Below are 17,159 nucleotides of genomic sequence, written 5' to 3'. Positions count from 1 at the left end.
TGGCAATGGGAGTAATTTTTTTGTATTATTATTCCACAGGCACTTGGTTTTATTCAGGGGGACACATTCTGCAAAATAGAAAATCCGTTTTAGAAAAGGTGGAATTTGAAGTTTTTAATGTGGTGGTGGAAAAGGGAGGAAGATAAAGGGACTTAAAGTCATAAAGTAGTGCTTTACATTGAAAGTACAGTTATTTTAAATGGTAATACACGTCAAATAGAACCCAGGGAAATTACTTCCATAAGTTAGAAAGGTAATAATATTACTTTAAGAAGAATAATTACTTTTCTTAACTACATTTATCACATAGTAATTCAGTTCTCCCTTCTGGAATATGATGCAATGCCAAACTTTTGACTGATTTATTTAAAACCAGCTTTAAGAAAAGATTCACCATAGATTTCACCAAGAAAAGATTCTTCATAGAAGATATGAGGCTTCTACTGGTTCTTTATTCCAAACTGAGGAGTTATCAAAATGCAAATACTCTGACTAACTGCATGTTTGGACGTGCATTCCTGTACAGCTGCATTGCGTAGCTTCATTGTGCAAAGACACTGGGAGGAAAAAAAAACACATCTGTAAGAGTTTTCCAATAACAATGGTCAGATGCATAAACAATTTAAGTATAGCTGTGGATTTCCAGAAATCTGTGGGGAGTACAAATCCAATCCAATGAACTCTCTAAAGACAAATCTTCCCTAGCAAAAGCTTCCCTGAGATCAATTTTTACCAGCTGATTTTCTCTGTTTTCCAATGGCAAATTAACATTTATTATCTGTTTTGGACTGGCACTTTGAGTTCCAGCCTGGGTGCACGTTGTGCTAGATTCTGTACACAGATTAAAGAAGAAAAGGTGCACATTGTCCAAGAATCTTTCTGTGCAAGTAGACGATGAGAGAAAACAGATGAATGCAATAAGCAGGGTGATCATGATTTAACAGTAAAGCAAGGCAAGTAAATTAATCCATTTGAAAAGAGCCCAGCACAATGCAGTTGGACCACATTGCTCAAAAAGTTAGCACTTAATAACAATAACAATAATTACCAGGTCTTTAAAATTAATGTATTAGTACCAGTTAGAGCTCATAAGTTGCTTAGCCAGTTAATGAAAAATGCTATAAATCTTTAAGGAAAGGCCAATTTTAAGTCAGTATTGTCTTCCCTCCTACACAAGCTTTCTGCCAGTTTGCCCTGAACGAGAATCATGCTTCTCCTGAATCACATTTTTACTTATGATTACGGTGATTATTTCTTTATAATCATACCATCACTGTTTTATGGTCTTGATAAACTCCTTTATGTCCACCTCTGCTTTTGAAGCTGTCCTTTCCCCATGCCCTTTCTCATTATATACATATAATGATTGATTTCCTTCCTGCTTTGCTGCCCATTGTTTCCTTGCATGTGCATGTGGTGATGTCTGTGCTATCAGTAGGACTCAGGGGAGTTAAGGTATGGGTCTTTCATGGGATGAAAAGGGTTCTCATTTAAAGGAAATGCACAAAGATTAACAGATAGGTGATAAATAAGGTCTGAATCAGGCCACGAGTGTACTTCATAGAATCATGGAATGATTTGGATTGGAAGGGACCTTAAATACCATCTTGTCTCAACCCCCTGCAATGGTCAGAGATACTTTCCACTGTCCCAGGCTGCTCTAAGCCCTGTCCAACCTGACCTTGGACACTTCCAGGGATCCAGGGTCAGCCACAGCTGCTCTGGGCACCCTGTGTCAGGGCTTCCCCACCATCACAGAGAAGTGTTTCTTTGTAATATCTAAAAGTCCCCTTTTGGAATTTAAATCAGTTCCCCTTTGTCCTATCACTATCTGGGTGTGCAAAAAAGTCACTCTTCAGATTTGTGAAGCTCCCTTCAAGTACTGGAAGGGGCTATATGGTCTCCCCAGAGCCTTCTCTTCTTCAGTCTGAACAACTCTCGTCTCTTCTCAGCCTGTCTCCATGGCAAAAGTGCTCCAGCCCCCACAGAATCTTCTCTCTTTCTGAGGCAGTGCCAAAGGATGAAATATACTGATTCAACAAATGAGCACGTGAATTTTAAACTCTTACATCCCTGTGATAGTGTTGCAAATTATTTATTTTCACCTGATTCTTGAACTAGGGTTGAACTAGTTCAACTAGGGTTGAACTACGGCCTTCTCTTACCTAAGGCCTTCTGAACAGAGGACTCCAGTTGAGAGGAAAAAGTGCAATGAGAGGTGATGATACTACACCAGCAGGTCTGTCCACTGAAGGACAGACGTTCCACTACTGCAGCATGCATCACAACCTTGTCAGCAAATTGCTGCACCTCTGTGTGTTTCCAGCAATGCCTCTGAATCTCTGTTTGCATTCTGGTATCCATGAAAGAAAACTGATGGCTCTCCCTTATTGACGGCTCCAGATCCATAAATTACTCTTCTTCCTCAATATAGAGGAGATTTTCAGTGAGGTGAGGGGTACAGGCTGAAGAAACCAAGCCCCTAAAACAAGAGACAGATGTCTGAACCCATGATTCACCGGTGATGAGCTGCAATTGGGCCATGCAGACTTTGAAGTAATTCATTACATTTGTTTCTCTTCTGTAGGGGGAGGACTTTCCTCAATGATTTGTATGACCTTGCTAAACCCAGATAGGTGGTAATTGAGCAGCAACTACTTCTTCAGAAGAAACAGAATAAAAATATTGAAAATATTGACTCACCCCAAAGGCAGTGAGCAGCACTTTGGTCTTTGACCTTTAAGCATCCTAGGGTAGTCAATAACCTGGCTGTTAGATGCTGTGCCTGCCACTGATTTTGATTTGGGAGTAGTTTAACCTTGAACCAAGATCTAAGTAACCACGGCAACAGGAAGTTGGCCTCTCCATCCAAGGAGTGGGGATCCATAAATCAAGGTCCCTAATGCAAACACTGTGTGCAGGTAGAGATTTGAGAGGATAAGTGGTTTGTGGGGGATTACCTTTGAAAAAATGAGTGATTGTCCCTTGATATGTTGAAACACAGCTTCACAGACTTTTTTTCTTTTTTTATCAATAGAGGTCAACAGGTTACAGCTGCATGTTTTCATACTGCTCTTTATATAGGCCCTTCAGTTTAATTAGATCCAGATGTTGAATTTATGAGGTTGTTAGCATTATTATGTACCATATGCACGTGCATATATGTGTGTGTGTATTGATACATGCACCCACATGTGCACATTTCTTGTGCACCCACTACACTCATGAATAAATATTGTTAAGGCACAAACCCAAGCACTGTGTAGTGGTGAAACCTCAGGTGTACATACACAGAGCTCCAAAGGGTAATTACCTAGTCAAATATCTCACTTATTCTATGGGACACTGCTTTATTCAATGTATAGAACTCACCTAATGAACAGCTATTTGGGAGTTGGATTTTCCTCTTGCTATTCAGTGCGTGACATCATGTCTCATTTATTCCACATTTCTAAGCCTTGGTATGAATAGATGAATGTTTCATGAATGTTGATAATTTTATTTTCACAGGACTGCTCTTGAGATGAGGGGTATATTATTGTTCTCATTTGCACTAGAGAAGCCGAGCAGAGAGAGATTGAAGTTTAATGGATACAATTTGAGATGCTTAATACTAGATTTGAGGCTCTGGAAAGATGTGTGGTTTAATAGGCAGAGACTGCTCTGTTTATCTCCACAAAGCTGTGACCTGTAACACTGTCTCACGACTATTTCTGCCCTTTCTGCCTCCCTTAAATCCACCAGCTGATATCAGGTCACGGTTTCATCAGGACGCCTATCCCAAACTGGCACATTTGTATCCCTGTCTTTCAGACTCCTCTCACTGTAGCATTTCTGTGCCTGAATCTGATAGGGATCTCTTTCACAGTTTCTGAGACAACCCACAGATCTGCTGATATTTCTAATTTTACATGCCAGAAACCTAAGTTCATAGGGACTGTTCCAAATAGCAGCTCCAAATAGCAAATATAAGGAATTTTTGGTTGGTGTACAGAAGCTGAGCACAGTGAAGAGATACAAAAGGGAAAAGGGTCCAGAGAACCAGGAGCAGCTGAGAGAGCTGGGGGGGGCTCAGCCTGGAGTAAAAGAGGCTCGGGGGGACCTTCTCACTCTCTACAACTCCCTGACAGGAGGGTGCAGCCAGGTGGGGGCCTGACTCTACTCCCAGGGAACAAGGGACAGAACAAGAGAAAAGCTGTGCAAGGGGATGTTTAAATTGTATATTAACAAAACTGTCTTCACAGAAAGGGTTGTCCAGTTCTGACACAGGCTCTCAGGAGCAGTGCTGGAGTTCCCATCCCCTGGAAGGGTTTAAAAGCCATGTGGATGTGGCACTTGGGAACATGGGTTAGTGGTGGCCTTGGCAGTGGTGGGGGAACAGTGGGACTTGATGATCTTAGGGAGCTTTCCCAGGCTGTGTCAGAGCACCTGTGGAAAGTCTTTGAGGAACCACCAGGTGCTATCCAGGTGCAGCCAGGGATGGCAGAGGGGGTTCAGTGCTGCAGGGGATAAAGGCCCCCACCTGTTGACCTGACCCGCTGTACCAGGAGGTTTGCTGCTGGCCTGGATCAGGAATGTTGTGGAGACATGCAAAACCAGATCAGAGTGGCAAATCAAACTCAGCAAAGATGTCAGGAGATTTTCATGATTGACCAAAAGCTCCTGAGTAATGTCAGGTACAAAAAGGAAGCAATAGAGACATGGAAGCAGGTGACCCAGAGAACTAGATCTACAATCTTCAGGCACGCAGGGATGGGCTTAGGAAGGCAAAGTCCATCTGGAGTTGAATCTAGGGCAGAAGATCAACAAGAAATGTTTTTGACAGCTAGATGAAGCAGCCAAAAATAGCCTATGGAAAATATGGGCCCCTTGCTGAATAAAACAGGGACCCTGGCTGAAAAAGATCAGCAGAAGACTGATAGTCCTTTTTGCCTTGATCTCTATTGGTAAGATTGGCCTTTGAGAATCCCAGGCCTATAATACTGGTGTGGAAAGAAACCTGCTCTTGGAGGAAGATCTGATTAGGAACAGTTAAATGAACTGGACGTGCATAAATCCATGGGATTTGGCAGGATGTACCCAAAGGGGCTGAGGGATCTGGCTGATATCACTGTGAGACTACTCTAGGCTGTTTTTGAAAGGTTGTGGTGATCAGGAGAGGTTTCTGAGGACTAGAAGAGAAGAAATATCAGTCCAAGAAGGTCAAGAAGAAAAAGTAAGGAAGGCAGCAAGGCTGTTCAGTCTCACCCCAATCCCTAGAATTTGATGGAGTAAATAATTGTGAAGAGCATTTCCAAACATATGAAGGAGGAAAAGATGACCAGGAGTAGTTATTACAGATCTGTGACATGGAAATCATGCCTCACCAATCTGATGTTTCTTATCTTGACTTTAGCAAGAGTTCTGTCACTGAGTTCCATCAGCTGCTTATAGACAAAATGATGAAACACAGGCGGAATAAATGTATACCGAAAACTGGCTAGTCCCAGAGGGTTGTGATGGGTAGCACAAAATCCACTGAGAGACCAGTCAGTAGAGGTGCACCCCATGATATGGGGTCTAAAACTTTTAATGTGTTAATTAATGAGCAGGGTGGTGGGGTAGAGAACACCCTCAACAAACCTGGAGAATTTCAGAACTCAGAGCAGTGGCTGATATGCCAGAGAAATATGGACATATGGGAGAGAGTCCAGTCAGAGGCCACAAGGATTATGAAGAATCTGGGATATTATCTCTCTTATGAGGAAAGACTCAGAGAGATGGGATGCTGTGCCTGGAGAGGAGAAGGCTCTGGGGGATTTTTCCACATATCCAAATATTTGATGGGAAAGATTAGAGAGGATGGAGCCAGATTATTCTCAATGCTATCTAGTTACAGGACAAGAGTAAATGGGCACAAGTTGAAACACAAGTTATTCCTGAACATTGTAGATTTACTGAGGGGGATGAACATTGTAGATTTACTGAGGGGGAATGTAGAGAGAGGTTGTAGACTCTCCCGCCTTGGATATATTTTCATTTGGCCAGATGAGGTCCAGGGCAGCCTTCTCTGGATGAGCAGGGTAAAGTGGGCAAGGTGGTCTCAAGAGGAGCTTTTCAACCTCAGCTGCTTTGTGATTTTTTGAATCATTGTATAATTTAGTTGCCAAAATCTGATGCATTTTATCTGAGGCTCATGTGTGGGTTGAGATCTGAAAAAAAAAAAGGAATTTATGAAGGATTATCTCTGATAAATGAATATCTGCCCTAATCACGTTGAAGCCCAACATCACAGAGACTGGAAAAGATTTTTCAAATTTCCATGCCAGAAGATTAAATTTCACATATTTACAAGAAAATAAAATTGTTACAAACTATACGAGAGTTTGAGAAATACTGTTAGTGGAGGAATTTGCCAGCCATAAGTACTTAACTTTTATTTTTCTGGAATATTTAACTTCTTTAGCATTATTTTACCACTTATTTATTCTGCATTGTAAACTGTCGGTAGAAAGATATATGAAAAACAACTCTTTTTTTAACTCTCTTCCCTTTGATGAGCTGCAAGGAAAATTTAATTAGTAAGGGAATTCCTGAAAAATAAATGTAACGTGCTTCGGATGGGAATTGCTTATTGAGGTTGTTCCTGATGCCTGCTCCTTACACAGATGAAACACCCACTAAGTCAGGTGTTTATAGCAGAGAAGTATGTAACTATGTGTGGAGAATGAACTACACAGGAAATGATACATAGGTATTCGCACTAAATAGAGTTATGAAGGATATCTTTCTTTATAAATGTATCAGAGTGTACGTGTTTTTTTAGAAGAAAAATTACTAATGCAGAATATTTTGTTGGTTTACCATTTTTATAGAAACCAGTGATGGTACATCCTTCAGCAAAATTATCAAAATTGATAACAATTATGATCCTTGCCCGTATCAAGACTGTATTACAGATATATCCACAAGGAAATATGGAAATATATCAATGTAGCAAGGACAGCAACTGATTTCTCTTTTTTTCAGATATATCCCAAGACATGTTACAGTACTAATACTCATCCAAATTTTGTTTCCCCAGGAATTGCAGGTCCCCACTTAAAAGCAGACCAGACTTCACTTCATGGTAAAATGGAAAGTTCTGCCTGTAATGTGATGACCAGAAGGAAACCAGCAGCTGTTGACAGTGTTGCAATGCCAAGTCCAGTATTATCTCTCCTACCTTCATCATCAGCAACATCTGAAGCAGGTAATGCTGTTTTCACTCCACCTCTTCTGTTTCTTCCCCATCTTCTTTCTCCTGGAGCCACAAAATATGTTCACTCAGTTCTCTTCCTGATTGGAGAAGTAGTTGCAAATGTGAATATCAAATGTGATAATCAGGCTGTATCATCTCCAATCTTTCTTACCGTGATTGTAGATCTTGGCACATCAAATCTATTCTACCCACACACCACCACTTGTGCAATAATGAGGATGTAAGTAGCACCAGCCTGTAGGGTCTAGGAAGACACTCTGAAGCAAGACTCCTGGGCTCCTTCCTCAGCCCCATTCTTCATTTCTTTTAAATGCTCCCATCCCTGTAGCATGAGCAAACCGAAAACACAGTGAATAGCTGAGAAGCAGATGAGATTTCTTACTGCATACTTCAGTGATTTTAGCATAATATTCTGTCTTGCAAATGCAAAATTGTCTGGGGCAATGAGCAGTGATTTAAAGTACCAGAATAAATAAGTCAGAATAGCATGCTTTTCTATCAACTTATATTTTTTGCTTCTATTTTGAATCAGATCAGAAAGGTGATATCTTTATACTATTGGAAATTGAGCCAAGTCATTCAGGCATCATCATGCCTTTTCTTCGGCATGGATAGATAGGTTAATCTTGCATTTTGTCTTAATTTCCAGGGAATGATGAACCCGCAGCTCATTTCCCTACATGCAGTGATTAGGAGTTTCATATTCTTGTCAAACTTTTGATGCCACTTTTACAAAAAACATATTTGTATCACTGACTTACAGAATTATTGCATATTTAACCATTCAGCTGAAAGTGCTTTTTCAATGCACTTATTTTTATTTCCCTCTCACTTCCTGAATAAATCATGAAAACAAGGGTTTCATGCTGCAAATTAGCCTCTGTAAAGATAAATTTTTATATAAAAAAAAAAATCAGGATTGTCTGTTTAGTCTTTAGCACTTTCCTATATATAAACTAAGGACAGATTTTTAAAGCGGAAGAGGAGGAAAGCACACAAATATTTGATGATCCATTTCAAGATGAAAGTTTATGCTTGACTGCATAGTTCATTCTTTCCATTTTCAGAAGTCTAATTAAATTGTTGGTTTATCTGTAGCCCAGATGTTGAAATAATTTAGCTGAAAACTGAAAGAAACTGTGTTAATGAGAAAACAGGACAGTGCTATGGGTTTCCAGTAATTAATAGGAAGCTCTTTGAAAATTCCTCCACTCAAATCTAGCCAAGAAATTGACCCCAGCTTTGAGCAGCCTCCTCTGTGCCATGTTCTTGCAAGTGGCCTCAGGCACCTCCGAAGGGATGGAGAATGACAGGCAGCAAGAAGGATTTTAGAGCTTCAGACAAAACAGAGCCATCCTGGATAAACTTATGGGGCCAATGAAGAACATCCAAAGGTCTGATCTACCTGGTCTCACCTCCTCGTTCATCATCACTGTGCTGGAGTGGGTCTGTCAGCCTCCTCTCAGCTCCCTTTGGAAAATATATTTTTGGTAGGAATGCCTGTCTTTGCTTCAGAAGCTGTTTCAAGCATCATATCATTCCTGTATGTCTTCCCAGCATGGCCTGCAGCCATTTCTAATTTGTGAGACTGAGCCTCACTGCACCTGTGGACCCTGGGGAGGGGAGAAACACCAGACCTCCGTGCACCTTATTTGAAATGTGTAAAGCTGTGGTTTAAGGCTAACACTGGTTCTTGCTTGTTTTGGGGCAGATAGGTGGGGTTGTTTGGAGAGTGGGGAAAGGATGAAGCAAAAGTATAAAAGCTTGTGCTGCATCATGAATTTCTAGTTTCCCTTCATTTTGGGCTGGATTTTGTTTTTGTGGAGGCAGACCAGGAAAAATTTCAAAACACTAAGACCAACACAGACCAGCTTGGGTCCAGGGTTGGGCAGGGTCTGTCTGGATAAAATGGAAAAGATTAATACTTAGCTTTGGTTTTCAGCAAAGCAGTATATCACATGCCAATATAGGAAAATATTTTATATCAAAGATTGTCCACCAAGAGCTTCCAGATGAGTTGATAACACCTAATGACTCTCACTTCAATACTAGTTTACTTTGGCAGATCTCCCTGATATTTTATTATAGGCACACCTCATCAAAGCTTCCCCCTGCAGGCCCATCAGACTATTTCTGCATAGCCTTCCTACACCAAATGTAGAATCAGATGTCCTTGACATTCAATAATCAAAATAATGTTTGGTTTCCTCATATCTAATTTTAAAGGCCTGACCTGAAAGCATATGTACTTATCCAGTACATGCATTCTGACTAGTGGCAGACTGTGTAAATGATTTCTAGAGCCTGAAAGTTCAGAGGCTTACTAGGAAGAAAAAGAATTATTAGTAGCTTCTAACAAGTTCCCTGAGAAAGCCATAAACACCCTAAAGCATTTACAAAGGAAAAATTAGTGCAGTAAGCCAGCATAAAGCAGCACAGAAGGTTTTTTTTTTTTTTTTCTAAATGTAAAAATGTGCTTCAGCACAAAAAGGAGCAGAATTGTGAGCTTGCAAAATGTTGTGAGGGCAAAAAAAGTATCTAAACATGAAGGAAGACACTGAAAGTGGTGTCCAGAGCGTCCATTTACATGCAGGAGCAGAAGCCTACCCATAATTGTCGGCATATCAGTTAATTTTGGGGAATTGAGCAGTTTGGAAGAAGGCAGGTGCCAACCTTTACTCCTCCCGGGCAGTGTCTTTTCAGACTCAGGCTCCACTCAGGACTGTCAGCCTGAGTGACATCTTGAGTGCCTAAGAGGGTTTCAGGATGGACAGGAGCTCTGTGTTGTTCTTATCCAGTATCAGGACATCAAAACAGTGTGCAAGGTCATCTTGAATTGCACTGAGTTCACATTTTAGAGTCTAGAAGCTGAGGTTGTCCTCTACCAGCTGTACAGACCAGGTCTCCACTGACCACGTTCAGGTGGTCACACCAATCTGCAGAAACAACTGGCTACAGATAAATCTCAGTAAAGACATAGCATCTTTGCAAGGACTTGGCTAATGCTTTATTTCAATTTTTTCCCCAGTTCCTTGGCTTACTTTATTTCCAATGAAAATTGAGAGTAAAGCCAAATCTCCTGGTATCATCATGACACCTTGCAAGCTTTCCTGTATTTCTGCTCAATTTTCCATTGTTAATCACCAACTGAAAATTCCAGCTTCACTTTCAGAAAAAAAAAAAGCACCTCAAATATTGGAATTTAAAAAAATATATATATAGGATTTGAAAATGTGCCTTGACAATAGAAATAAAAGGCAAAAGATGGACAGTGAATTTGAAGAGTGTGCCAAATGTTTGATTTTTCAGATCTTCTGACCTGAAGCTACTCTCAGGATATGGGTGGGACTCAAAGGATTTGAATGCTTAAGGCTGAAGTTATTGGGAGTACTTATGTCAATCACCAGTGAGGACAGATGAGACTAATCATTTGCTGTGACAGGGACTTAACCTTTTTTGATCAAATTTCTGGGAAATAGTTTGCTGCCACTTGCCTTTAGGGATCTTGAATCCACAGTTTTTAGGGGTGACCTACTTGGGAGGAATTTTGTGCAACTAATTAGGTTCTCCTGAGCAACTTGGATATTTCATTTCCTTTCTCTTTTCCTTTGGTACCAAAATGACTGCATTCCTCTTTTCTTTTGTCCTTTGTGAACCACAAACTGCAAATGGGTTTTATTTTTCTTTTTGGTGTGGGGAGTGGGTTACATATGGAAAATGTATTTTGTTTTGTAATTAATGAAAACCAGACTTTGGGAAGTTGGCCATCCCAGGTCTTTATTTATAAGAGAGCATATGTCTGTGTTTTGTTTATGACTCACTCCTACTTCTTACATTGTAACTTGGTTTGTTTATGCAAGCTCTTCACTGAATCCAAGCAACATGGTGGTATAAGAGCCAATAATTTATGTTCTCCAAGAGAGGAGGCCAGTGAATGAGGTTTATATGCTGAATCTGTCACAGCCCATAGAGAGCAAGAGGAGATTCTACAACTTGACAGCTCCTGGTTATCTACAGAAAATGCTACAACAGCAACTCTATTTAAACTACTGCTGAAAGATTAGCCTGTTAGCCATGAAGGCAGAGATAACCCCCAAATGAACCTTTCTCAAAATCTTGCCTGCCTGGGGAAACTTCAAGGATTTCAAACCCAAATGACTGCTTGACAGTCAGGTGTAAATTAAGTTTGCAAGTAGATGTGGGCTGAGGTTAATTTAGTGGGATGTTTTATTCTTTACCAAAAAAGAAATTCAGAGTTCCATCATTTCTTTCCCAGCAGCACAGAACAGATATGTTAGGAGTGAAAGGGAGCACCAGTTATTGCAATAGCAGAATTAATACATTCTGCTTCCCTCACAAAGGGGTACTTACTTCTAATCTGTGTGCAAATCCTGAACTCTGAACAGATGCCATGTTCAGGAAAGGACAATGAGACAATTTAGGCAAAACAAGCAAGGTCTCGTGTCCTAAGCAAAGGACAAGGAGCCAAGAAATTCTGGGTACTCTTCCCAGCTCTGACAATGACTCACAACATGACCTTGGCAAGAAACGTAACTACTTTGGACTTCGTTCAGATCTAAAGTAAGTGATCTGAACCAGGAGTAAGCTTACTTTGGGGGCCATTAAAGTCAATTATATGACTGAGTAGTTCCAGCTAGTATCTGAAGAGATGATAGTACAGGAACCCAGGCAGGGGTAATGAATTTTCCACAGATGAAGTGACCCACACATCTTGTCTCTGCCCACTAGTTTCAGCAACAAACACTTTTCATACTAACTGACATTCATGACAAGAATTAAAGGCTGAATTGAAGACATCAGGATTATATCTTTGGGGTGCAGAAGGTTTAATAGTTAAGTTGGACCAATATGACAGCTATGCTGAGCTTCCTTCTCTCCTATAAAAAGTTGAAAAATGAGAATAAAGTAAACTGATGCTAAAATGTTGCTGTAGCAAAATTTTTGTTGCTTTAGAAGAAGGAATAGGCAGAGAGAAATCTCTGAAGACTACTGATATGAAAGTAGTATTTTCATCTACTCCTCATGATGCTAGAAGGGGTAAAAGAAGAGTTCCCAATCACTGTTGTTTGACCCACCCGTTTCTCTCCTTGTCTCCCAACAGCCAGCTCACCACTGAAGAAAAGGTTCAAGCGCCGTGAAATTGAAGCAATCCAGTGCGAGGTGCGCAAGATGTGCAACTACACCAAGATCCTGTCCACAAAGAAGAACCTGGATCACGTGAACAAGATCCTGAAAGCCAAGCGGCTGCAGAGACAATCAAAGACAGGCAATAACTTCGTGAAGAAGAGGAGGGGGCGTCCTCGGAAGCAACCCCTTTCCTTTGACGAAGACTCCAGAGACCAAATGCCCGTTCTGGAAAAATGCGTTGACCTTCCGAGCAAAAGAGGTCAGAGACCAACACTCAACCCGTTAATATTGGAGCAAGCAGCCACTCAAGATACAATCATGGCCACCATCGAGGCTGTCATACACATGGCTCGAGAGACGCCACCGCTGCCGCCTCCTCTGCCTCCTCCACCCCCTCCACTCCCTCTCCCTCTACCCCGGGCGCCCCGGGTTGGAAAAAGGAAAAACAAGTCCCTGCAGGAGGAAGAGGAGGACGTGAAAGTGAAGCGGCACCGGAAAGGCAGAGGGAGTGAAAGTGAAGGCCTTCCCTAAGGCCAGTGCACCTCGTCAGATGTTGGGTGCCCACAGTGGAGCACGCCAGGACTGGGGGACAGGAGGTGCACAGTCCGCCTCACCCCTTTGGCAGCACCAGACTGACCTGTCCCTTCAGCAGCCAGAACTCATTGCAGAGTGCTGTGCCAGCTGGGGCGCACATCTTTCCTCTTCATCGCTTTGACCCAAGCCACCCCCCCAAGGAAAGAGGGGGGAAAGGCACGGGAAAAGTGGGGGATACAGGGGAGGAGGATGTGTGTCAAAGTTGGAAAAAGCATGAACTCTGCCGAGTTTCCAAAACTAATCTGAATCTCAGCATTGCTGTTCTCATACCGTACCCAGAGGCTGGAAGTCATCCTCGCAGATAGCTGAACGTTGTCACTAAGGGTGCATGCTCGACTCTGATTCTGTTTGGTGGGCCAGGTGAAATTAAGAGTAACTTTACCATAGTATAAATCACTGTAAAAAAGAAAAAAAAAAAAGGAAAAATAAAAAAAAAAAGAAACAAAGAAACAAAGAAACAAAGAAACAATGAAAGAAACAAAGAAGAAAAAAAAACAACAAATAATAATGTAATTTTCTCAACTGTGATATTGGTTATAACCTATTTGATTTTTTTTTTCCAGTTTTATATACCTACCAGGCTTTGGGACAGCATAAGCCAAAATGCCTGGCTCCTGCTAGAACTATATATTTCTTTCTCATTTACTTGCCTAGTTACAACTAGCTGCAATATAGGCAATAGAAAATTAGAGCCTTACACGCGTGCACACTCATTACGAGTGCTATCCCAAGAAACGATGGAATATCACAGCATTTAAAATAAGGTATACACGGATATTCGGTTACAATAGCACGTTTATATGAAGCAACTTGGCAATGGCATGTGAAAAAGGGGTCATCCATCAGCCAAGTTGTTTTGATGCTCGGTACATATGAGTAGAGAACAGCAAGACACTTCTGGGGAATAGTTATAGTAAACATGGAAAAAAAATCACCAAAAAAAAATAAAAAAGATAAAAGAAAAAAAATAGGACAGAAAAAAAAATAGAATAAAAATCAGGACCTAAATCTACCAAGTTTTTACCATCTGCAATTCCCAGTGAAATTAATGGGAAAACCAGTATATGAATAATTTGCTTTGGGTAGCAATGCCTTGATATTATCTTTTAAAGAAAATAGATAAAGTAGATTGTTTTAAAAAACTATAGAACAAGCCCTATGGATAATAGATCCTTTCTTGGCAATTATTTCTGAAAAAAAAAAGAAAAGGAATAAGTGTTCTTATCTGAAAATAGAAATAAAAATGTTCAAAGGGTATCACCACTGCAATTGTATTAATGCCACTTTGGACATGTTCTCCAAGTTGTGGTTGCCTTAATAAACTAAAAAATAATTTTTTTTTTGTACATAATGTAATTATAAAGCTCTCAGTCTGCATGGATGCAAACTGTGTGTGACAAATCGTCTCTTTAAATGGTCAGTTCAAATTGTACATTTCTCATTCGAGTTGTCCATTAGCCATTGATTAAACTTGGGTAAAATACCCAAGCTCCATATCCACAGCCCAATTAAAATGTTTCACTAAAACAAAAAAGACTGAACAAAAAGCTGTTCCATTGCAGTGTCAACGCTTTTAAAAAAGAAAGTAAATTGTTGAAATTTGAACTAGGTACTTCCAACTTTATTTCCTTTCTTTTTAAATCCTGCAGTGCACTTAACACCTAGCATGGCAAGATGGATATTAAAATGGGAACTGGGAGTGAAGATTCCACCAAGGGAGGGGGGGATTGGAATTACTTAATGGTTGACAAGCCAAATGCTGTTCCCTTTTTCGAGAAATCTTGAATTGGTTTATTGCCAAGGAAGCTTCATATAGCACGACACTAAAAACAAAAAAAAAAAAAAAAGAAGAACCTCAAGAAAACCCCACCAAAAAAACAAAACAACAAACCCAACAAAAAGTCCCCACAAAAAAAAATTGTGTTTCTATTCTGTTATTTATTTACAAAAATCATATCAAGACTATGGTGTTAGAGGAACACTGTAAACATACAACTCGTTGTTTTTTAGAGACTGATTTTTCTTCTGTGATAGCACCTTAGCTTATTAAAACTGAACGCATATGGGGATAGGATTGCGTCGGGGAGCTGGAAGAGGGGATGTATTTTTTTCTTATTTTTTAAGACTGGAACAAATTTTGAGGTCCTAACTCCTTAAAACTGATAAGAGGGATCGCAGAATTTTGTTTCCAATTTGTTTTGCATCATTCATCATACCTATTTGTGCTTTTTGTTTTCCAATTAATGCAGCTTAGAAATAAATTGGCTGTTTGCTCGTTCTGTTAAAACCAATTTTGCTTTTCAGCTCTCTTGAATTAGCACAGTGTTATTGACTGAAGTTGTAGGCCTGCAGAAAAAAAAACCCTAAACCTCATTGAACTCCTCTCTTCTTCCTTAAAAAGCATTGGATTGAGGTTTAGTTATTTTATAAATCTTTTATTCCCAGTCTCCTTTGGACTTGAAAGTAGGTGACAGTCACTTAAAATGACAGAAAAAAATCATAAATTTGGTATTCCAGATAGCTGAAATTAAGCCAGACAACAACTTATCCTTAGTTTTATCTCCAGTGATGTCCTTCCTAGCATTGAGGGATATTTCAGTGTGTAGTGAGTGAAAAATAGGTCTGAAGGCAACAAATTCTGTCACTGAACACCCATTGTGGCATCAAGAGGGTCAGAGTACCCATAAGGGCTGGATTTGGGCTGGACCTTTCTGGACACACTGGAATAAAACTACCCAAGGGAAGGATAATTGAGTGGCTGCTGCCTCTCATGCTCCTGAGATTTGGGAAAAGAATGCTCTTATCCTTCCAAAAAGTGCTATCCAAAAGGCTGCTAGAGGCACAGTGTTTAAGGAGAGCATCCACATGGAGAGAACAACCTCGCAGACCCTTCACTGAGCAAAACCATGAAGAGGTCCTATTTGTCCTAGAGAAACTAAAGTTCAGAACCTGGTAGCTAAAAGCTTTCAGCATGGGATGGGATCTATCCAGAAGATCAAGGTTTGTGTTTTCATGGCAAGAAGGTGCTGGTGGAGCATGGTGCTGTGGTTCAGCTTTGGCTAGCTGGCCCTGGGCTGACAGGGAGCTTGTTAGTGTCATAAAAAGCAGACTGAAAATACTGTTAGATGGCACTCAGAATTTGTGTTCTGCATGTTGCATAGTCTATAAAGATGATAAGCAAGTTGCTGACAGAATAATATTTTAAGGCGATGTACTACATGCAGATCATAAAGGATTTAGTTTTAGGGCTTAAGGCTAAAATCCCACTCCTGCCATTTATTACCCAACAATATTCCAGTAATGAGCTTTTTGATTTTTTCCCTTACCACAAAGAAGATTTACTAAGGAACTCTCTAGATTCTCTCCACATATTTCCAAATACTGTATAAAATGGGGGTGAAAGCCCTTTTGCTTACTAAGACCAAAAATACCTTTCAAACACCTCCACTGTGTCACAGATTAGCACATATCTGAGCATGCTTCAATAAAAACAAAAAACAATATCACGTGGCTGTGAGCCATATGAAATGAGGCCACGGGTTTGCATCCACTCTGTGGGTCTTTTATTCCTCAATCCAGTGTAAAACCAGAAATGGGGATAAATATTCAGGGAGAGAGGAAAAAAAAAAAAAAAAAAAAAAAAAAAATTACCACTTGTGTCTCCAAGACCTTCATGCTGCCATTTTCTTGAGCCCTTCAATATTAAATTTTCTGTGAAGCACCTTGCATGTTTTTGGATAACTGTAAAAAAATGGAAAGAATAAATTTAAAAGAGGTGAAAATAGTCATCACCTACCCAAGCAACCTGCAGCATGGCCCATTTGGCAGAAATGTTGTGGAACATAGAATAATCCAGTTGTGAATATTTGGGTAGCATCTGGTGCTAATGGGTGCCGGTTCATCACAAGGACTTCTGAGCACTACAATAATGCACCAAGTAAACAGAAATCACTGTTCCAAACACAAGGATTTCCCTAACCCTTATTTTAACAGGCCCCGATTCAGGACTGCACTTAAGCACATCTAAGGAGCATCCTGAAGAGTTTGAAGAACAACTAAAAGAATACAGGGAAAAGGGAAACAAAACAAAACAAAACAACACACAAAAAAAAGGGGGGAAAAATATAAAAAAAACAAAACCACAATGGTTTTCTGAATTGAAAAAATAAACATCTAG

The 17,159-nt window shown here is 40.2% G+C and overlaps 1 protein-coding gene across 10 annotated transcripts in view; it reads left to right on the top strand.

Annotated features, from left to right (window-relative positions):
• Positions 1 to 13,950, top strand: part of SETBP1 (SET binding protein 1) — a 265,947-nt gene extending 251,997 nt beyond the window's left edge. For all 10 annotated transcript variants that reach the window (XM_068175943.1, XM_068175942.1, XM_068175941.1 and 7 more), the window contains 2 exons: positions 7,064 to 7,231; positions 12,363 to 13,950. In XM_068175943.1, the coding sequence (XP_068032044.1) occupies positions 7,064 to 7,231; positions 12,363 to 12,919 (725 nt within the window). In that variant the 3' untranslated portion in view covers positions 12,920 to 13,950. The remainder of the gene's footprint in view (positions 1 to 7,063; positions 7,232 to 12,362) is intronic.
• Positions 13,951 to 17,159: the final 3,209 nt, after the last annotated feature.

Source organism: Anomalospiza imberbis, chromosome Z, assembly GCF_031753505.1.
Source record: "Anomalospiza imberbis isolate Cuckoo-Finch-1a 21T00152 chromosome Z, ASM3175350v1, whole genome shotgun sequence".
Taxonomy (NCBI): domain Eukaryota; kingdom Metazoa; phylum Chordata; class Aves; order Passeriformes; family Viduidae; genus Anomalospiza; species Anomalospiza imberbis.
Note: the sequence above shows the minus strand (reverse complement) of the source record. Positions and strands in the feature narration are given on the sequence as shown.